General features: G+C 31.5%; 1 protein-coding gene and 1 long non-coding RNA gene across 3 annotated transcripts; both read right to left on the bottom strand.

Moving 5' to 3' along the window:
* LOC132723300 (acid phosphatase type 7-like) lies at positions 1-24,885 on the bottom strand. Of its 2 annotated transcripts, XM_060707977.1 has the most exons (10): positions 24,591-24,885; positions 21,482-21,520; positions 11,524-11,747; positions 10,744-10,836; positions 9,961-10,131; positions 9,615-9,690; positions 7,213-7,333; positions 6,067-6,264; positions 3,519-3,712; positions 1-2,781 (listed from the first exon to the last, which is right to left on the bottom strand). In XM_060707977.1, the coding sequence occupies exons 1-10, from the start codon at positions 24,673-24,675 to the stop codon at positions 2,243-2,245; spliced, it is 1,740 nt and encodes a 579-aa protein (XP_060563960.1). In that variant the 5' UTR covers positions 24,676-24,885; the 3' UTR covers positions 1-2,242. The 2 variants fall into 2 exon arrangements, with proteins under 2 accessions (XP_060563960.1, XP_060563961.1); XM_060707978.1 differs by lacking the exon at positions 21,482-21,520.
* LOC132723301 (uncharacterized) lies at positions 16,661-19,128 on the bottom strand. The gene is made up of 3 exons (XR_009624727.1): positions 18,401-19,128; positions 17,896-17,970; positions 16,661-17,333 (listed from the first exon to the last, which is right to left on the bottom strand). It is a non-coding gene; the product is annotated as an uncharacterized LOC132723301 (long non-coding RNA).

Here is a 24,885-nt window from a genome sequence, read left to right on the forward strand (position 1 = left end):
CATAGGAAAAATAGAAAAAGACGTGCATAATCTCCATACTGCCATCTATCCATATGTTAAGTTTCATTAAAATATTTTCAGTACTTTTTGTGTTATTGCGGGATCCAGGTTATGTGTAAAATTTGCCATATTTTCAGTCTATTTGTTGGCATAGCAACCAGAATTTTCAACATAGGAAGAAAAGAAAAAGACGTGCATAATCTCCATACTGCCATCTATCAATATATCAAGTTTCATTAAAATATTTTCAGTACTTTTTGCGTTATCGCGGGATCTAGTTTTGTGGACGGACGGACTGACGGACGGCCGAAATGGAATAAGGGGCCATTTCTTTTGTTATTTTCTATTGTTTAATAGAGGGCCAATGGCCCCTTACTCTATTGTTACGGAATGAATTCTATTGTTCTCTTTTGTTCTGTTTACAGTTAGATGGCCCCCTATCCCTTTTTTGTAGTGCGGACGGACGGACAGACGGACGGAGGGTAAACCTAAAGTCCCCTCCGGTAAACCGGTAGGGGACTAACAAGTATTGGTGCAATGAAAAAGAATCATACATGGCACATTTTAACAAATATACATGTATAATGCATAATATTGTAAAAGCTGTAGAACAACAAAATTACACATAAAACTTGTCAAAAAAAACACACAACCATTGAATTCAGTCTCAGAGACTTTCACCATCACACCATCAAATTTGAAACAGCCCTATATGTAATGGTCTATATTAGGTGTGTCTACATACCAAGTATCAAAGAAATCAGTCCACAAATTAAGTTGCTTCAAAAAATGATGTGATTGGAAAAGAAATCGGGAAGGTATAATTTTGATTGTTTTTACGTTTTAATGTAGAAGAGGGCCACAAGCTGTTTTTTATTTAGTGAAATGGATTGAAGTCTTTTATTTTGTTTTGTTCTGTTTTCCATTGAGATAGTCACTAACCCAGGTTTGGTTATTTAGACAAGACTTGTTGGAGAATATAGTTCCCTTCAAAACATTTGTTAATCTTAAACAAGTGAACTTCACTATAGCCATGTATGTTCACAAGATTTTGTAAATACATGTGGAAAATTTGTGAGAACAATAAACAAATCATATTAGACACCTTTGTGCGTATAAAATTAAATTTGGTTTTCCAAACCATTGTTAGCAATCAATCAAAGTTCAATCACTTATAATTTTCCTATTGGACATACCCTGTCCTATACAGTCAATCATGAAATCTTAGTCACAACAATGCAAACAATACAAATCACAAGGAAACCATAATAAAAATTATCGTTAATCAATCGCCAAAACAAAATTTACAAAATTACAACATCAAATAGAATTGATAACACTGGATTTGGTTTTCTTCTTGAAAAATAACAAAGAATTTCAGCACATAGGATGTAAAAAATCAAGGGAAGACAACATGGAATATGGTGATACGATACTGATATCATATTCAGAACAGGCATACAATCAAAGCACAAAAAAATAATAAAATACAACATGAAAATGTGAAAATGCTGTCATTGATTTATGACTCCAAATAAAACATGAAATAAGATATATAATATCAAATTTGTAAGTTGATATACAGCATGGAATGTGATTGAAATTGTTAATCAAAAACAATAACATGGAATGATATTACAGTCTAACAACACAGCTGTATATGAAATCATTATGTAAATGCTGTAAACATTGAGATATAACGGGGAATGTGAGTCATATTTTCACCATTGGAATACAATGTGAAAATACTAAATGCTGTATACATTGAAATATAACATGACAAATATAATAACTGTACAACTTGAAATACAATATGGCGTAATGGTACATGCTATTTTAAACACTGGAATGCAATATGGCATTTGTTAAATGTTTTTTCTCATTGGAATACAAATATATGGCATATTCAACATCTTTTAAAAACTGAAGTACCACATTGAGGCATTATGATACACATAGTCAACATTGAAAACATACGACAAAATTTGTCATCCTGTAACCATAGAAACACAACATGGCATACAATACAAATTGTCAGTCTGACATGTCGTAACCATACTAATACAAACATGAAATCTTAAGTACACTGAAAACGTTGAAATATAAAATGAAACATGACATTGAATGTCAGGAATGCATGTAACATGAAGTGATTATGACTGTTACACTTGGAGAGATTCTGTAATCACATTGACTTGGAATTGGTTTTTCCCTAACTATCCTACAGTATTTCAAGTTTGTCTCAGTCTTTAGAACTATCAATCAGTTTAGTAGTCCCGTCCGTAACATCCACTTCAAAATCATCCGCATCCTTATCGTCACTTTTCAGATTTGAATAAAACTTTTTCCCGTAATCAAGAGTTTCCCATCTACGATAAGACTTTGTTCTTTTCTTCGTACATTGTCTGATTATGCACACAATTAGTAGAAATATTACCACAAACACTGCGAACGAGACGCCGACAATTACTTTAGTATCAGCACCTTTAATTGCCTCGGTCACTTTTTTAGTTAATGTATCTCCGGTTGTCTCAGGTTTAGGCATGTTATTTTGCACTATTGTATCTTTCTGCTTCTGTTCAGTTATTTTATTTTTTTTGTCCTCTGGGAGCGTTGCATGTGAAAAAGGACCGTGATGTTCTTGTGTAATCCATACTGAATCGAGTACTTCACCGTTTAAAACTGCCACTTGCTCCCAGTATAAGTGTGTTGCGTTGAATATTTTGAGTCTTCCATAACTGTTAAAAGACTTGTTATCCATTCTAAATGCAGACCAACTCTCTGAAAACAATTTAATACAATTAATAAATAAGTTCACTGAAGCCAGAAAAACTAATTTAGTTCATTGAATAAGTTTTTCATCTACAAAATTGAAAAATTTAAGTAATTTGATGTGTTCACGAAAACAGGCAACAAACCTTAAAAAGATTCCACCACTCATGTGATTATATTGCCTTAACAGTTTTTCAAAAAAAAATAATATTACACTGTTTGGTTGCATACTTTGCAAATAATGTTATATTGTCTAGAATATAAAATACAATGTTAACTTTAAAAAACACATTTTCACATGTCAGTCAAATGAAAAACTTTTCGTTTCCATTCAGTCATATGAAAAATATTTATCAATTCACTTCAGGGGAAAGGATATCCAATGTCAGAAATTTTCACGGTCCGCAAGTTTTCCCCTATATCACTCGACTACAAGGGCAAATGGTAATTTAGCATATGAATTGCGACAAGAAACCAAAGTTTCAAACAAAATTAAAAATACCTTAAAATTTAATTAATAAGAGAAAGAAAAACCATATTTTACAAACAGTAAATATAACTTATTTTAACCAAAAAGAATTTTAAAATATTTCAGCTTTAAAGGGAATTAAACTAAACACTATTTGCACAAGGGATTAAAATATAGACATATTATGAAGAAATTAAAATGTATTTATAAAGGGAAAAAAAATTTATTTACAAGGGAATAAAATATTTGTTTTACAAGGGGAATAAAGTATACCAACCATTTCTAGCACTCATCAAATCGACACCATGTTTACTACCAGCAGCTCCAGTTATAAGCTGTACGGGGGCTTGAGGATCTGTATAATTTTCAGCAAGAACAACACCCTTGTAAACTGGCCATAACCTCTCATATGAATGTTCATGAGCTTGTAACACTATGTCCACACCATTGTTGTAAAATATCTCCTCCAAACTATAATATATATATATAGTGCAGTTTAGTTTATAATAATATATTTCAGTTTGAGCATGTTGGAAGCTTTAAGTTTATTGAAACACTCTCGAATCCATTCCAGGAACATACAGGAACTAAGCAATGAGTACTTGCTCATGGAAACAACGGCTTGCCCCTGATGAGATTTGAACCAACTTGGCAAGAAATCCTTAGATTACTAGTCAAATATGTTAACTACACAATGATTAATCAGTTTAGGAGAAGACAATGTGTTCAAGACGTTTAATTCAATATGGTCTGACTCACAATGAACATGTAAAGCTGTAAAGGTAAGTTACAAGCTCTTAATCAAAATCTGATCTTAATATTAAATCTTTGTTTGGCATCACTTTTTTCCCAAAATAGAATCTAGAATTGTTTGCTTTAAAACAGCATGAATGAAATTATATGCAGGAATAATTTATAAACATTTCTATACTTAAAATAATAGCTTATTGATTTGGTTTAGAATCACATCAACAATATAAAGGTAATTTGGCTGCATTCCAACTTTAAGTGTAATAGAGCACCTATGGGTGGGACAATCAATCATGATATAAGTTAGCTGGATAGCTACCTCACATAACAGAATTTTTTACTTCATATGTTTAGTTTTATGTCACACAATATCCTAATATTCTTTTGGTGACTTTCCAGCTCAACCTCAGATGCATCTGTGCATTACTTCAAGAATGATCCAGCCCCTGAGTAGAACAACCAACATTCCTAAAGCTAGCCCGATAGTGTATTTACAAGAAGAATCAAAAGTTTGTGGTGGGATTGGAACCCGTAGCAGTTGGCAGCAACTTTGAAGTCAACAATCTTTAAGCCACTAGCCCAAAAACATCACTGGAGTTCTAGAATGTGACAAGGTTTGACTTGAATTCAGCAACCATAATTACTTGGTCTCAAACAACATAATAAAAACAAGAGGGCCATGATGGCCCTGAGGTCGCTCACCTGTATATAGGCCCCGGAAGCGGGGCCAGTTTAAACCCCAGGGCTTTTATTTGAACAAACTTGGAATTAAGACACCCATTAGAAGATGTTTCAAGATTTTTAAGTTTTTACTATACACATATAGTTAAAAACAATGACACCCCTGGGGCGGGGCCAGTTTTGACCCAAGGGCTTTTATTTGAAAAAACTTTGTAGACACTTATTAGAAGATGTTTCATGCTTAATATCTAACTCTAGCTATTTGGGTTTTTTCAAAGAAGATTTTTTAAGTTTTTGCTATACACATATAAGGAAATCAATGACCCCCGGGACGGGGCCAATTTTGACCCCAGGGCTTTAATTTGAACAAACTTTGTTGACACTCACTAGAAGATGTTTCATGCTTAATATCTAAACTCTAGCTATTTGGGATTTTTTCAAAGAGGTTTTTTAAGTTTTTGCTATACACATATATTATAAGGAAAATCAATGACCCCCGGGGCAGGGCCAATTTTGACCCCAGGGCTTTTATTTGAACAAACTAAGTAGACACCCATTAGAACATGTTTCATGCTAAATATCTTAGCTCTCTTTAAAAGAAGATTTTTTAAGTTTTTACTATATGCATATAGGGAAAATCAATGACCCCCCTGGTGCGGGGCCAATTTTGACCCCAAGGGCTTTTATTTGAACAAACTTGGTAGACACTCACTAGAAGATGTTTCATGCTAAATATCTTAGCTCTAGCTCTTTGGGTTCTTTAAAAGAAGATTTTTTAAGTTTTTACTATATGCATATAGGGAAAATCAATGACCCCATGGGGCGGGGCCAATTTTGACCCCAGGCCTTTATTGAACAAACTTGGTAGACACTCATTAGAAAATGTTTCATGCCAAATATCTAAGCTCTAGCTCTTTGGGTTCTTTAAAAGAAGATTTTTTAAGTTTTTACTATATGCATATAGGGAAAATCAATGACCCCCTGGGGCGGGGCCAATTTTGACCCCAGGGCTTTTATTTGAACAAACTTGGTAGACACTCATTATAAGATGTTTCATGCCAAATATCTTAGATCTAGCTCTTTGGGTTCTTTAAAAGAAGATATTTAAAGTTTTTTCTTTCGGTTGCCATGGCAACCAGAGTTCTGCATGGAATTAAATTCTTTGAACAATTTTTAAAGGTGACCACCAAAGGAACATTCCTGTGAAGTTTGGATGAAATTGGCTTAGTGGTTTTTGAGGAGATGTCATTTGAAGCAAAAGTTTACGGACGGACGCCGGATGAAAAGCGATCACAAAAGCTCACCATGTCACTTTGTGACAGGTGAGCTAAAATCAAGCCAGCATTATTAATAATATGAATGAGTATTAAACTATATTACAGTGTACAACTTACCCCAGTCTGACCTGGGACTCTTGTAACGTACAATCATCAAGATCATCATTAGAACAATACATTGGTCTGTGTCCAAATGCTATGATCCATGGGGTAGTTTGTCTATTTCTGTTTGCTGCAGCAAGGTCCGCCAAAATCCACTGTTTTTGACTCTCAATGTATCGTCCATTGCTTGTAAAAAACACCTCAGACGAATAACTGAAACAGAATTCTGTCATACAAAAACTTGTTTGCCCTGTGTTTTTTTGTTTTGTTTTTTAATATATCATATCAACTGATAAAGCTTATCAAAGCGAAACATATTTTGATACACTGTGCTAGTTTGTTATCTTTTTGCCATATCATTTCTATTATACTATGACAACATTGAGGTTCTGAATGAAAATATACACAATTACTTATAAAGCTTGCACCTTGGATCTCTTTAACACCTCAGAATTCTCTTTCTTTTTGCGGTCCCAAAATTTATTTCTCTATTTTGTTTATAGTTCTACCTCGGATGGCTTGAAAATCATTAATTAGAGCACTCGTAAACAACTTGAATTATGATCTCATTTCAACAGCTGTTTTATAAAACAGACAATCTGCTTCTCACATGACTTATTATCATAAAATCAATTCACACTTGGTGTTTTAATCACCACCATGTTGCGAAAACATAAATTTAGACTTTCAACAGAACACACTTGTGTAATACATGTATATGTACACAAGTTTATCACAGCTACCTTTCTTCACTGAAACAATCTGTTTGTTAATTTGAGTGTTAAAGAGAAACTAAATGCTATTTTTCATGTTGCACCAACACTGTAAATGTCATATGGTGACTTTCCAGTTTTACCAGTGGAGGAAGACCATAGGTGCGCTTCCCTTCATTACTTCTGGCACAAGTGTGCACCTGAGAACACTCTTATTAGCCAGATAACTTCCTTACATGCGAGAATCCAATGTCCCTTGCAGAATTCGAGCCCACAGCTGTAAGGGGCAATTGGTTCGAAATCATCAACATTAACTACTCGGTCATGGACTCCTAAAAGTACAAGGCCAGTGTTCCACTTAAATAAGGTCGAAGGACACCACTGATAAGCTAAAAATTCAACTTGGCACAGACTGAAGAACAATGAAATAAGTAGAACAAACTGATACCTGAGAAAGTGTACAGGTCCTATATTCATACTATACCACATCTTGTTCAGTGGAATCGGCCATTCTGTATTTGGCATGGAAAATCTGTATCTATACTGGTTAAAGGTGTCTTCTTCTATCTCTGCAATAAATAAACCCTAAGATATAACAATTAAAAATACAAAAGTTGTGGGTAGGACAGCATGTTTGACTATTCTCAGCGCTTGATAGTATAAACAGTAGAATTTTCTAATTTCAAAAAGGGCTTTAATTCTGTCAAAATTCATGTTAGAGTTAAGGACAGCTAGTGACTTCATTATAATTACGCTTTCAAATAAGTAAGTGAAGTTTCAACCCATTCCCTTCAAAAGAATTGGAAATACCAACTTGGATGCAAAAACTTAACCAAGGTGTGATGCTAATGCCTTGGTAAGCCCAATAGCGCCTCCTATATGACTGAAATACTGTTGGGAAAAGGCGTAAAATGATACAAAAACAAAAGCTCTACCTATTCTTTGAATAGTCAAGCTAAAAAACAACATTCAATGATATCATTTTTTACTACAATGAATTTATTTATACAATTTGTATAATTATCTCAATATGTCATGTATATCTAGCACATTTTATTTAACATCATATTCTATTAATCTAACTAAAGAACTTGGAATGGGATGTTTGTATAATATTAAAGACCATAATGCATTAGAAATGCTTTTATTTTATTTCTCAAAAGCTTTTTTAATTTTGATGTGCTTTAACAATAGCTCAAAAGTTACTCATTGGCGAATAACCCAAACTATTTTCGGTAAAGTTATAGCGAATTTGGATATTTTGTATAGAAGTCAATATACTGCAGTACTTTGTTCACATTTTGCTAATTCTATGACAAATCTTTTTACATTTATCATTATTTTCTTCAAGTAACAAGCATCTTACATTCTCTAAAACCATTATTTAAACATTATTAATTCATGTTTTCCCTTTCTAAAGAGGTAAACATTTACTTTTTTCTGAGGCATAATGGGCCTTTATGTATACTACATTTTACTGTGTTATAAAAAGGAAGATAAAATGAGAGAACACAAAAAACATCAATTCTTTGATCAATTGATAAAAGCACCAAACATTTCCCTGCTACTGTTACAGGTACATAAAGCAATAAGATTGACAAGGGGTTATTTTAGTTAAATAAAGATTATAATCAGTTTAAAACAGTAATTTATAGTACATAAACAAAAGGGCAAACCAATCTTTTGTAACTGATATTAGTTAATGGAATGTTGTCTTAAATAACATGGTATAGAGTGACAATGTAACAAACTTTTGAGTTGTTTTTCTTTCTGAAAATAATTTTGCACAAGATACCTCAAAATTGACCAGTAGAAAAACCAGTCTGATACTGAAACTGTGATGCCTGTTTTAAGTCTATATTTGTACTAGCATAAAAGTGATGTGTTGCCAAATGAAGGTATTTCTTCACATTACATATATATGTTTAATATAAATTAAATAAACTGTCAAGGCATCATTAACTTGTATTATAAGGAAAGTGGTATGTTCATTGCACCTCAATGACATTAGGTTTACTAAAGAGTTGTCAAATTTGTAATTTTTGATTAACAGGCTTGTTTGTAAGCCTTAAATATAATAATATACTGTAAATTCCTAATATTTGCATGTCTTACATGTATTGAGAGTAATAAAGATTAATTAAGATTATGTTATTTCACATGGAACAATGATTCTAACATGTTTCACATTACTTCTCTGTTAAAGAGATAAACAGTCGAGTGCATACAATATATGCATGGCACAAAAAAAGAATGCTTTACTTGTCATATGACGTCATATATGACATCATAAAACCAAATGACATCAGAAAAATTTATTTCTCCACTCATTGTACTTAATACATTTTTATCAATGACCCATTTTATTAGCATTTTAGGATGGAAATAGATATAAATTTATTCCTGCACTGTAGTTCAATACTACACGGTATATCATTCAAATGCTTTTTAATTAATCACAAAGGCCAACCGACCTTCGTGATTATATTCCGCAAACCATGCATTATTCTACAGCAATGCACTCAATATTGACATGCATTTCCTAAAAGTTCAGATTGCTTTTTATTATGTAATAAAATTGTCTTACATATAAAATTACACTACATATTTCAAAATTTGTTATAAAGTTTGACACAGATTCTTATCACCTTTCCTATTCTCCTTACAGACTTTATATGAAAACACTCCTATGAGAATTTAAATGTTTAAAATATTTTTTTCCCCATTTTGTCTGTACTTTATTTATTGTGTATAAATTCTAATTTGTCATGAAAAAATTCCCACTCAAATGAAATTAAAAATCAGAATTAAATATAAGATGTCAGTGTGAAGTAGTTTTATAATGGTTACCATGATTTCCAGGCGATACCATGTACGGAATATGTGACGCCATCTCTTCTATTTGTGCCATAAATACATCACCAACCTGTTGAATAAAAGTTAAAAAATTTTTAATTTCACAAAAAACATATTAAAAACCTATCTTAGGATATATTTCCTTGATTTGTGTTGCCTTCAGTTTATGAACAGTAAGAACAAGACGGTTTTACAAAATCTGTTAGAGCACATACTTGATTATGTAACTTTCTATTTACTTTGGGCATGGTTTGACTTATATGCTTAATCTCCAAGTAAGTAATGCACATTTACATAAATAGAACTCAGAACATATAAAAGTTTGATAAACTATACTTACATTTTCTCCACTGTACAAGCCCTCTGTAATCATGTCCTCCAAGTTGTAACCAAAGTCTCCAACATGAAGTATAGACGTGTACTTTCCTTTCATCGCCTCTAACTCCAGCTTAGCTAGACTCTCTGAATGGACTCCCAAGTCACCATAAATAAGGAACTCTGGTTTCATGTACTTGAAAACAAATATATTCATAACATTATTAACGATAATTCTAAAATTTATCATCTTTTGTTCATACCAATTGGAGGGAATGTCCACATACAAAAAAGTCATGTGATCTGAATCATCAACAGGATTTATAACAGTATACATAAATGTAAATGTAACCAGTATTTTATACTTCACATCAATTCAAATGACAAAAAATATTGTCCACAATTGACTGACAGAAATATGTTTTTCTTTTTATTTTTCAAAAAATTACCTTTACCCCACTAAACAAGACATTGACAAGCAGCGTTCTCAAAGTCTGGTCAGACTGTATGGATGTGCATGCATGCTTACCCGTGGCTTTATAATGGTAGAAATAGCTAGTAAAACAGCTTATTTACATAATGGCAAATAATCAGAAAGAAGAATGATATTAAAATGCCGACTCATTTTGACCATCAGTGTAAACTGTGACTGTATCACATTTCACAAACAAAAATTCAATTGTTATACCCCAAAAACATCAAAACAAAGACAGGCAAGGAAGGAAATAAATAATTCATTACATTAATTTTGCTTTGCTATTTTAAAAATCATGGTATTGTACATTTTAAACAAGAATATGTATACTACCTGAGCTAGTGGTGGAGTTTTGAAGTAGAATGGTCCCCGGCTCACATCATTACTCACTGGCATGTAGTGATATGTGGTACCAGGCTTCAAATTCTGTAATAAAATACGGGACAAATAAATAAAATAATGCTCAAAAAGTGTGATTCAGAAGAATTTTTGAATTTTAAAAATTAACTTAATGGGAAAACACCCCTAATGGGCACTTATTTAAGGAACTATTAAATTGACAACAGGACAGTTATATGCCTTAAAGGTGACCTATATGCAAAAATTAAACAAAATTTACTCTGTGGTTTATCAGATATGGACATTTTTCTGAACATTAGAACACTGACAACGGACATTGCCACCACAAAAGCTTACTTCTGAGCACTGTGCTCAGATAATTTAAAGAAAAGGTAAAATAAACCACAACAACATTAAGAACTATTGCATGTTTCAATATTAACTTGCATTTCTTTTGCTTCTTAAACTTACAAAATTCTAAAGGGTTAAAAGTGCTAAGCTTGATGTCTTATGACTTAAAGTGTTTCTTCTTTTTGTTTGAATCATTACCAATCATGTGTAAACCAAATCTATATAAGTAGTTACAAAAGTACATAACCAGATCTATATGAGTAAAGTACATAACTATTTCAACAGTCTAATATCCATCACTTTGCGGAAATAATAACATACGAAAACTAAGTCGATCATACTGCATGCACTGTAGAATTATTTCTGCTAGGCAAATAGGAAGTAATTGGAGCTATATTTAACTCAGAAGTAAATTACACTTACTGTAAGATAAGCCCTGTGAAGATAGGATGATTTATGTACAGTCTGTCCGAGTGATTCTTTATATACCATAGGAAGTGACCGTCCTGTTGCAATAATGGACAGATTCCATTCCCCTTCACCGTAGTAAACTTGTGGGGTACACAGCACCTCTGTAGACCACATTACGACCATTTCTGTCAAAGAACCCCCAAATGACAGGTGAACTTGCCGCGGCAGACATTGCACTGAAATAAAAGTAAACTATTAATGTCAAAATCTGTTGAAAATGTAATTTATTATATAATTATGTTATGCACAAAAACAATATAAAGTTACTCATTTTAATCTATGATTACACTACCTATAATTTAAATGTCATTGATTCAAGAAGAGATCATAAATGTCAAGTAAACAACAACATGCAGCTTGTCTATCATCTTGCCAATATGCTATAAGATATTACCAATAGTTTTTATACAAGAGCTGTTTCTTTCACTATCTATATATCATTCTATATGAAACATAAAAACTATTAAAGCAACTTGGTTTTCAAGCTTTACTGGTATAGGTAGATCTCCAGTGCCTCTCCATACATTACTTGGCATCTGACTATTAGAACCAGAAGCAGTCTGCATTGTAACCTAGCTATAAAAAAGGGGGGGGGGGGGGGCGGGCAATCAATTCTGAGTAAAGCCAAATGAGCTAAATATACCCCAAAATAAGTGAATAAATTAAAGATGCAATATTTTTATATGAAAAATCTTATTAGTTTGTCTGAACATCACAACATATAATAGTCTACATGTATTTCTAAAGCTGTATTGAAGCAATGTCTAGACTGTAAATTATTTACTTGCCAATTAATTAATTGCTGCTGAAGCATATTGAATGTCAACTGTCTCTATACATTGAGCATGTCTAACCTACATGTATATGTCACATTTTATAAGTACAATTCTGAAATATCAGTCAGCACTCAAATGGCATTATTATAAAGTCACCAGAAAAAACATTTTAATTATTCATATAACTATACATGTAATATATTACTAATGTTAATGTGTTTCAAACATAAATGACCTAAAAAAAAAGCAAAAACATGTACTCTCAACTGTCACAATTAAAAACAACAACTGACAAACAAATGATATTTGTACAACGCAGTAAATACAGTTATTTATTGATGTGAACTGTGGCAGCAGCTGCCAGTATGTTACCTTAAATAACATCTGGCTGTGTATAGACAACAGATGCAGGTATAATGTATATTTTTATCCTAGCCATGTTTTGCCATTAGTTCAATGTTTTATACCAAAAGATTATGTAAATATATTGATTTTCTACCTGAGACTAAAAAAAGTGTCGGAGCATGGAACCAAATGCCCTTAATTCCGGCGTAACCGCACATTAGGGGCTTGAAAGTTTTAATGTTAAAAACTCGCCTTTTCACTCGCTGAAATGCATTTTAAACCGTCAAATTCATCTTTCCACACCAATTTTATATATTATAATGAATGATAAATGTAATTATCATCAAAAAAAGAAGAAGATGTTTTTCTACTTTATGATCATGATTTCTGCAAGAGTCTATAGGTACTGCTCCAACACTGTAATGAGTTAAATCCTTTATAATAAACATTGTTCAATTATTCCTTCTTAATTGGTCATTTATATTAGGCTTAATCAGCCCTGCAACAAGATTTAAAAGGAATTAATACATCAGGCTGACGCTGACAATCATTTTAATGTTCACTTTAAACTGAGCTGTTCAAACAAATACAATGTGGTATCATTATGCTATCAAGTAAGAAACAGCACGTATTTTAAAGACCATTATTTTTTCACAAGGAATCTGGGTAAGGAGCTCAAAATGCCTTAATATCCAAATGCATTGATTATTTGTCAATCCCAGAACATCAAGTTTTTTTTGTAATTACATGACTGTATTCTGATTGCAAAGCATTCTGATTTTCTTTCTCTTTTGTATCATAGGCAAAACCATGTTTTTATCCCCGACAGAAAGTGTGGTAACTGGATACTAATATCTGCACTCCAGTTAAAAACACACTGTGCATGTATGGGATTTTTAATGGAAAGGTTTCCAAACTATAATGCACTAGGACTGTCGTGTCGGTGATTATTTTTGCAATAGACACTTTCATCTTGGGTTTAGTTAAATATGTAAATAATTAGAAACAATGTTAAAGAGATTTGAAATAACCATTTGCCAGTAAAAATCATGCTAATTTAAGCCAATTTGCAACATTATCATGGCAAGGCCTGCATGCATAATAAAATGACTGCTGTGTTTGTATTATGAGTTTATAAGATGGATATATGAAGTGGGTCCGACTAAACCAAAAATCAAGTAAGAGCTCAGTAAGCCAACAGTATAATGCTAAGATGCCAACCCTTTTTATGCTCAAATATTGACCATTCCATTTTCCTTGAAGTTGGATAATTAAGGTTTTAAGATAACAAAAGTTAAGATTTCATGACTTGACAATTTAATAATTTATGAATAAACTTTAAAAAAGTTAAAAATTAAGGACATGTTTAAATTGTATGAAAAAAATAAAACTTAAAGGGACTCCACAGAGGTTTTTTGACGCAAATGAAGACTGGAAATATATTTTTTTTGGATAAATGTTCCCTTTGATGTAGGTCTGATAACCAGTTACTAAATTTAAGTGTGCAAAATTTCAGATCATTCACTCACTGAATGGGTATACTAACTCACAGTGAAAAGTTACCCAAAATCATAAATCAACACTTTTCACTGAAATCGGACATTTTTTTTAAGAATAGCACAAAATAAGATTTTCAACTTATTTTTGAGTATTTTCTTACTTATCTTTGGCATATCCTTCTGTTTTAAGTGCCCCATCTGATCTATGTAAGAAGTTGACCTAAATGTATGTAAGAAATTCATATTCAATATTTCTAGGCTTTTAGACCGCAGTAAGAGTTCCTTTAAGTTACCTCCCTTTATACATTATAACAAGAGCAGATAATGACCAGAGCGGGGATAAATCTTACTTAATATTGCACAACTGACTTCTTCATATTATACAGAGTATTAAAAGGTATTAAAAAGTTAATCCATACATCTTAACTCTTCCCAAACTACAATAACTATAATACAAACAAGCTGTCATCTTTCCCAGAGACTCCTAATCTTAAAAGGTCTTTATTTTTCTCTTAATTAAATTCTCCAACTTATCTCAGCCATTTACAGACGTTTTCATCAATATTCAATAGTAGCTTTATAATACAATGCCAGGTGACTGGTTAAAAAGAGACATTCATCAATGTTATCAGTTATATATACATGTTCATCAACAGATGTTACAATACACTGTCCCATAAGTCTAACAATATCTCCTCTAACAATTAATATCTCACATACAGATGGTGCAGACTCTCCTATTAAATCCCCTATGGGTAAATATATAGTATTCTTCTTCTCTGTCAATGAAAACAAGCTAAAAATAATCATGATGTAGAGCTTACAGATTGACATAAACAAAATCTACATGTACATGTAATGTCCTTTTTCTCACCATTTTGGGAAAAGTGTGCATGGGTCCTATACCAATATGAGAAATGTAAAACAGTAAAAATTGGGATATTTGATTCATTTTGGGAAATGGTTTTTTCATTTAATGGAACGGTTACAAGGATATACTAGAAATATGTCCATGGGACACTTATGCCCCAACTTTAGCCTTTTACAGTAGCATATTATACTTTATATGCATATTTCATACAGGTCATTATAAATTATGTTACATCAATACATATAATTAACTACATGTAATAAATTTCGCAAACTCAAACTGAGAAAATTCTAGTTAGTATGACTGACTAGGCAAGGATATCCCACTGGCCTGATGATGATCATTATGTTCCAGCTACATGTAAGTTTAGCTTTAACTAAGGCATATTCCTTTTCAAGCTAATAATTAGACAAGGGTTACTATTTCACTAGGTCACCATGACCTTGAACTTTGACCTCAAAAACAAATTATTGATCGGACAGGGAGGTAACATACATCTGAATTATGAGCATCAACCACCCACTGATCACAGTATGAAGCTCCACCATAAGTCACAGGGACTGTTTCTTAACGTTTTACCACAAAAAATTTCTAGGAGGATTTTTATTAATTCCTCATCCCAACGAATAAATTTCAACTTACATTTCAATTTACATACCAAATAGTTATGAAGTATTTAAAAAAAAACAAAAAACAATCCAGTTGCTTTTTATTCTGATTTGGATGGCTTTAGTTAAGAAAGATGGTTTATATAATATTATGTTTTAAGCCTTTTGTCTGATTTACTTAAATGGCATGCATTGTACATGTACTAATGTTACACGCATACATGGATATTGTTAATAATTAGGGGCATAATCATGCATGATGAAACCGCCAACAACAACAACATAAGAATGCCTGCAATCAATCTGACCTTTACCATACAATTACTGCTGAGAAATAGCTCCTATTTAGTACTTCATTTTCTGTATTCCTTTGCAAAGGTCAAATATGCATAAGTATGGCAATTTTCTTCATGAGCAATTGTACTCATAAATATTATAATACAAACATACCAGACTTGAATAAGCCTGAGTAAATTATTTGTCCCTTTTTCTGGTATCAAAGCTTTAGTATTATAACACTAAGATATATGAATGAATTTATTTTTATTTACACAATTAGTAGTGGGAACAAAATTTTTTTTTAAATAAACTATTATGCCATTTCTTTAATACAGACTTCTTTCTATAAATAAAGGAAACACGAGCTACATGTAGTTTTTAAAGGGTATAAATGTGTTTTATCCTCTTAGCAATGATTTTGTGCATGAGCAATTCACTTTTAAGGCAATTCATTACCATATTTATTTCATACAAGCATTTTGAAAGTATACTTTTATAAAATTCAAACCAGATATATAGCTTTATACACTTTAACTATAACTTCCATATAAAATTCAAAATCTCCCAAAAGATTTTTACTAAAAATTTGAATGATCTGTTTAATTCTTGTCAGACATGCAATTTGTATACATCATGCACATGGGATAAATAATACTTCTAGAAAAGTAGAAATAATGATATGTAATTATAGCATGCAGAGAATATAACATCCTGTACGAAATTTTCTGCACGGAAATGGGGCGGAATTCAAAGGCAGATTCCGCCCAGAAATTTAAATTCTACCCCGAATATACAAGTGTTAAACCATTTGCTTTTGGCACGGATTCCGGCCGGATTCCAGGCGGAAATGGAACGGATTCTGGGCGGAATTGGGACGAAATATGCAAATGAGTTGGGGCGGAATTTTGAAGCGGAATCTTGGGGCAGAATTTTGAAGCGGAATCTTGGGGCGGAACCTTGGGGCGGAATTTCGGAGCGGAATTGTCAAACAAGATTCTGGGCGGAATTCTGTGACAGAATTCAGGGGGCGGAATTTTATGAGTTTATCATGATCACATATTTTGGCATAAAATTATCAATAATGTATCACATTAAATTTTCTTTCACAAAATTTAATAAAAAAAATATCATATCCTTTAGTCCAAATACAGAATAGAATACCCTACATTCACTATAACACAAACAGTTTTTTTTCTAGTTGCAGGTTTTGGAATCTTAGAAGCCAACACTTTGTTGTTTTTTTTTTGCAATTATTTTGCTGGAAGTGTTTCAATCATAAATTTGTTTCAAATGTTTCTTATTATTTAAATTACTATTTCTTTAATCCATGTCTGTTTTAAGTCCACTGCCTGTGTTTCCTAGAACTTCTTGTGGTTGTGCTCACCTTTAATAATAAAATTCATAATTAATTAAACAAATATTTTGTAATGAATTGAGCCATGTCATGACAAAACCAACATAATGGGTTTGCGACCAGCATGGATCCAGACCAGCCTGCGCATCCGCGCGGTCTCATCAGGATCCATGCTGTTCGCTTACAATCCCTATTACAAGTAGAGAAACTGATAGCGAACAGCATAGATCCTGATCAGACTGCGCTGAGGCGCAGGCTGGTCTGGATCCATGCTGGTCGCAAACCCATTATGTTGGTTTTGTCATGACATGGCTCAATTATGTTTTATTGCATAATTATATGCAGTTATATTTTATATTTTTTAATAATATCAAATTTTATGTTTCAACAGTATTAAATATTTACTATGCTTATAAAGCATATTCAAAAATAGTAAAGCAACACAGAATCAGCTATTCAAGTGTACAAGTGTTTAAGAATTGCTCTGTATAAGAATTAACTGATTGCTTTATGTGTGACACTATTTAATACTGGTTATGTATTTTTCAAGGAAAGATGTTGAATAGTTAAGTATAGAGATTTAAAAATATACCTTTTCAGGATTAATACTGCACATCATTATTAAACACCTGGCATCTCACAGTCAGCACTTAAGTCCCTGAGCAGCCTGCAAATTATGAGTGTAAAATGTAATTTTAGATTGTTCCATAGGAAAGACAACACAAACATGTAAAATAATAAATGATTATGATGACCCTGTTCAACTGTACAAAACTACTGATTGTACCATTTAGTCCTATTTAATCAAATTCATTTAATTTGTTTAATTTCCAGGAAATGCAAAAGATATACTTACATGCTATTTATACAATATAGATTTACACAACCATTATATATTAACAAAAAAATCATTGAATAATTTTAACTTGCAAATTATACAATGTATTAAAGATTTAAAACAATTATCAGAAAAAAAACAAATGTATGAAGTTGAAAATACTAAAACAACAATGACCTCTTGTTACAAATTTTAGTTGGCTACTTAGTATTGATACTGTCGTCATATAAAATTAATGTAACTAAAAGTTAATAATTACCTGATTATGTTATACATCTCCTTGTCCCATGTTATCATACCAATTACTTTAACACTTTGAGATCTTAAACAAAACTTTACTCCAAAATTGTTAAAATATCAAGTACATCCTCCACTCTTTTTGCTGACCCAGATATCTTAGAATTCAAAATTCACAACAGTTTACTGTATAATGGACCGGCCCATCATTATGTAAAACTGGGTTAATTTACTCATCATCTTAACTTTCATTCATTGAATGTAAAAGAAATATCAAATAACAAATAGATATATATAAATTTTAAAAAACAATTACAAATTTTTGTACAAAAAAATTGCAATATGTCCTAGACAAATTCTACATATGCAATTTATAATGTTATCTCTCCCCAAAATAATTACATGGAACAGCCTGATCTGTTGGAATGACCAGTCATGCGTAGATGATGGGAAACTGCTGGTCAGTAGAGTTTTATCAGAGCTCTGATCTGTGTAGTGTAAAATCTGGGTGAATATTATCTCAGTGAGAATATACATTGTAGTATTTATTTGCCTACAGTAAATAAAAGCAATTATTGGGCATATTGGTTGATCAATTTTATATAGATTAAAAGGGCATTATATATGAGATTATTTCATGCACTGTTTTGTTTTGTTTATATTTTTTATAACAAAATCATGAATTCTTAGAATTTAAAATGGCAAGCACACATAATCTTGTCCCTATGTGACTGCCCTATATTCTATAGTATATTCAAATTTAAAAAGCATTCTTATTTTAATGTTGCTTTCAGATGATGTCCTTAAATCATATTTAAAATTCATAATACAGTAAATGTATCATAATACAAGCTGTATGAAAAATCTTTATATTATAAACTTAAGCATTTTGGAGGTGAATGTTTTCAAATTCTACACTAAGATAATTACAGTTGTTTTTCAGTACAAAAAATATAAATTAGTCTGACAATATATTATTAATGCCACATTTTTTATCTAAAAAGAAGGCCTATTTTAATGTCTAAAATAAATAATATATTAATTCTAAAAATACACCTGTAATTATTGGTTCAGCAAAAAAAAATAAGTACAGTAGGTAAAATTTCAATGTCTGCAAGTGCAAAAACAGGAGTACAATTATGATTTGGACATCTTATATGTGAAATTCTGTTCAAGAAAAATGTTTAAGTATAGAATTCCGCCCGTAGTGAAGACTATTCCTACCCAAAAAAATTTCAAAGTTGAAAATTCTGTCCAAGATGAAATGTTTAAGTATAAATTCTGCTCAAAATAAAATTCCAGCCGGAATTTTTCTAGTTTTCCGCCCAGAAAAGTGAACAAAATATTTTTCTTGTGAGACAGAATGGCACGGATTTTGCGTTTCCGTCCCTGGTCCGCCCAGAAATCACTGATTCCGTGCCAATTCCGTGCCAATTCCGCCCAGAATCCGTGCCAAAATTTCGTACAGGCTGACAGATTGTTAGTTATATCAATAAATGTCATGTACATATGCCTGGTGTACATGTATAAATGTTAATAACATCAATAACAAGGACATTTAGTAAAGCTGACATATGCTCCCTAAATGTGGTTGTAACATCCATTGTCAAAATTCTCAACTTTAAACATGAACATGAAAAGTAATGTGATACAATTTACAAAATGGGTAGAAAGAAACAAAAGAAAAATAAAAAACAATGTTTTTTACGAAATTCGCTACTTCGCTACAAATGAAATGGTCACCAAGAAACTTCACATACAGTAACTAGTTGTTTTGTGTTTTTTTTTCCACAGTATATGTGTTTAAGCTTTTAAAGTGAATTATGAGTACAAATCAGTGCTTTAAATCATCACTTACTTTGACAGAAATATGTGGCATAAATCTCAACATCTGTGAAAGTTTAATAATAATCTAGGTCATGAAGAGTTTTTATTTCTCGACAGTTACTGGTTTAAATTAATATATAAATGAATAAACAAAAAAAGACATGTTAAATTCAATACAATAAGACAATATAAAACAGAAGGTAAAGTAAACAATAAACACTGAACCAGAAAAAATGCCCCTCAGAACTGAAATGTATATAATAATCATATTAAGAATTTAACTAAAATATATCAAATCACTTTTTATAAAGATTTACATGACAAACCTTTTAACCATTTGAATAAAGTTCATTTAATGTCTTATTTTTTACCTGAAACAACTTTCAAATCACATCTAGACTTAAAATCATGATACAAATCTTTCATATCAGATTATAAAACAATTATATTTTTGGCTGGACTGCAAATTTATTGATTTTTTTTATCAGTTTGATTTATTGATCAGTTTGTTTTAGTGCTTTTATGCTCATTTCCAATATACATAATTTTTGCCATTTCTCAGCAGTGACTTTCTAGTTTTTAACCCTGGATAACTTATACACCAGTAAATTTCCAACTTCTCTATAGTGACCAACTGCTTACCTCACATGATTTCTGAATCATCAGTGAGAGATAAAATGACCACGACAATGTCAGTGGCCAATTGTCACAAAGAAATTACATATTTCCAGAGGATTGAACCATGTAGACTCAACGTTTTCAAATCTATATAATGCTAAATATCCAATTGAGCTATTAAGCAGGATGAATATTCAATTTTCATACATGCAATTACTAAATTAATGAAATAGTATAAACTGACAATGGACATTTCTTCAATCAAAAGGCAAACCAGAATAAATTAATTTACTGGGTTAAAGGTTACAGTATGTAAATGCAAAAGGTCATAATGAATCTATCACACATAAATTGACACAAAAAGTAAATACATTATATATCAATCAAGCATGCATAATAATAAATTCAATCAACCAAAAATATAATATCAAAATATAAGTACCAACAAAAAAATAAAATTTCAACAGAGTATTCATGTGTAGATGAAAATAATATGTTTCTATTCTAATAAAATTGTTAAATAAAAGAATAAAATCCTAGGCTTTTATAGCTTCCAAGAATGATATAAATCCATAGTAACACAAGACTGTTACAATACGATCCATAACCCTTAAAAAATCAGACATACATTGTACATTGCAGTCTAAACTTCACTTACCATTCAAAAGGCCTTGAAAAGCATTCTCTGTTATGTTTTCTGTTTAAGCAAAACAATTCGAATCGCATAAATATTTTGGTTATAATTTTATAGTTTGTCGTGAACCATTATAATAACTTATTACGAGTATAAGTCTCCCCTCAAAGGTTGCAGATTATGAATACATAGGATTCCAACAAGCTTAATTCAGACAACAATTACTTTTCATCGTTATTGGTACCATTTTTTTTTAGTACTTTTTAAGTTAACAATACTTTGAGAAAAATATAATAAAAGTTTTTTCTCAAAAGAAATATATTCAAATAACAACTTCAAGTTTCAGTTTCAGGGAACCAAATTAAAGATTCATAAATAATCTAGCCACTATGATCTTTCAAAGAATACATTTCATGATTTGAATGTCACTAGCTTATAGAGCACTATGTAGTATGTACATGTTTATGAATATCTTATATTACCTACATTTATAAGTTCAGGTAATCACAGCTTTTTTCCCTTCTGATTCCCCCTCAGAAAATTCTTAAAAGTCATGCAGCTTTTTATAGGTTTTTTCTTTCCGTTTTGCGAAAAAAGCTGTTTTTATATTTCCCTAAATTTAAGGGAAGCCCCCCCCCCCCACTTTCCTTCCAGTGAAAAAAGCTTTTCACACTTGTTTTATATCTCAGACCTACATAAATGTACAAAAACATGACTGTACTTTTCAACCTAGAACATTATAAACACTTGTGTTACTTCTGAAAACTCATATTGCACACCTTGAAACAATGATTTTCTTATAGTAAGTTGTGACAATATGTTTTTGTGTAACTGAACTCTAAAAGAGACTGCTTTGTACAATATATCAGTTAATTTAATACAGCATTTATTCAATAAAGGAAAAAATTAAAAGTTTTGAAAAAGAATTTGAAAGACCAAATGAATTGGTAAAATGGCTAAAGATTTTATTCTTAATTATACCATACAGTATATCTAGAGAGAATTATAAATTAAAATATTATGAGAAAAGATCCAAAGTTATAATTCAATAGCTTCTTACTTGACATTATCATATTTGATAATTTCATTATTTATTTTGTAGTACAAATATATAGTAGTATTTAATTAAATGTGTAAAAATATCATGTGTATGAAATAGGCTGAAACCTCATTTAGTATGTACATGTAGGAATATAATATCATACATTGTACTGTACAATATAACCTACGTATTACTATATTGAGTTCTGAAAATGGTTTCCATATCTGCTAGATTAAATCAAAAGCATGAAATTTAAGGTTCAACATACATAATGTAACCATTATGAATCTCTCGAAAGATATAGTGAATCACGAAGCCAAGCTAACTTGGCAAAAACTTACTTCTAAGAGTTCAACTGGTAAAATAATAGTTATAAATAGAGGACAGGCTCTTAGTCTTACAAGGTCAATATTTCTATAAAAGCCTTTAGATCTGTCATTAGATACATAAAGAAACTGACATTGGGATATATGTAACAAATTAATATGATCGTATTAGAACTAAGTTATGAAAAGTGAAGTCGAGTATTAAGATTAAAACATCTTCTCCTGTCTCCCTTAATTATTGAACATTTCTATGCCTTCCGTTTTCATTTATCTGTATACACCACGCACATTTCCTGCGTCCTTGATCCTAGGACCCTCAATAACTCTAAGTCTGCGTCCACGGGGATGCAAATTAAATTTTCCTCCGTAAATGTCATTTGGAAATTCCTTCCACTTCTTTAAAGGAAATGACGTAATTTGGTAGACGGGTTCTAATATTGAATACAGCAGAGTTATCTTTCTTTCAATTAATTATAGTTTAATACGGAATAAAACGGCGCACACTAGAATTTAGTTGACCTTAAAAAAGCGTCCAAGTCTATGCGTTGCTATGCAAATAAATCGTAAAACATGTTGGCTGCTCCCCCTAAGAAATCACATAGTTTTAATGAAAAGTGGCCAAGTACTTACCCGTGGCTCGTCCAAAACGAGAAGATTACGGGTATGAAATGCAACCATTGCGTCTCAACCAAAAAATGTAATCCTTACTTTAAAGTAATAAATGATTAGGACGCTCATATTTTTCTCTGGGACCCTCATATTTTAGAAGCATGAGTCCCTGGGACTCTTAAATAAAAATTCCTAGTAGAAACCCTGATACACTATACATTAAACTGCATCATGATCCATGAATTCAAAGTAAACAAAACATTAAGCTTACAACAATTAATGATGTACAACACCACAGTATTGATTACAGACCCAAAAATATAGAGAGAGCCTTTCAAAAGTTTTATTTACAGCTGAAAATTAGGTGATAGATAGAAATAGAATATTGATTTATAAACATTCACTGTACTTTCCTTGTTAATTATGAAATGAATTTATATTTATTTCTCCTTTTTAACATATATTACAGAGAATATCTATAGGTATATTTCGTAGTTAAAATATATTGACGTGCCAAAGATTGATTCTGAGATATTATCATTCTGGGGCAGAATCTAGAGGCAAGATATTGCCCAGACATGAAAATAGCACAATATCTTGTCGCGCAGTACAATTATAACATTGCCCAGACATGAAAATAGCACAATATCTTGTCGCGCAGTACAATTAATGAATTATAACAAGCCTGGTAAAAAACAGAGCTACTTCTTTCAGCAGTGTTCCATAAAGTGCTTTATCATTACTTCCGTCTCGAGCTTGAGCATGTCACCGGATTTAATTGTCATCATGTTGTCTTGTGATACAGCTTATGTAAGCTTTTAATCAAATATAGAAAATAAAAACATTAAGTTGATGAATTGATGTTTGAACTGTAGTTGTTGCGGCAGCGTTTCCCAGATTATGAGATAGAAAGTTTTAGCATTGAAAGATGATGTTCTGTTGTTTACCATGTATGTATTATCCCTGGGGCACATTTTGTGTCCCAGTTTATACATAAATTTTACCAAAGCACTCATTTGTTTGTAACCTTTCCAGAATTCTTACACTGTTCCAGTGTAAATTATGTACAATTTGTTTGTTAAGAATACAAATACAATAAATGTATTATATACAAAAAATAACGTATAATCTAATCACTATAAATACAAAACTATACCTTTATCCATGTCAATATTAGATGCGGCATAGGCATGGCAAAATGTCATAAAAAATAGCAGAATTTTTAACAATTCCATTTTCATTATCTGCTCATATGATTCCTAAATAAATTATTTTCTCATCTAAAATAAAGTTAAAATATTTCTATCGATTGTATGTATGTTTGTCACTATTTAATTATAAATGTCGCCACATGTTTCATTTAGAATACACGTTTAACACTGACTTTCTGTCGAATGCAGACAGTTACAGCTGCTGCATTTGTTTTTATTGATTGCGCATGCGTCAAATAA

Source organism: Ruditapes philippinarum, unplaced genomic scaffold (genome assembly GCF_026571515.1).
Source record: "Ruditapes philippinarum isolate M1 unplaced genomic scaffold, ASM2657151v2 ctg5653_1_1_1_1, whole genome shotgun sequence".
Lineage (NCBI taxonomy): Eukaryota > Metazoa > Mollusca > Bivalvia > Venerida > Veneridae > Ruditapes > Ruditapes philippinarum.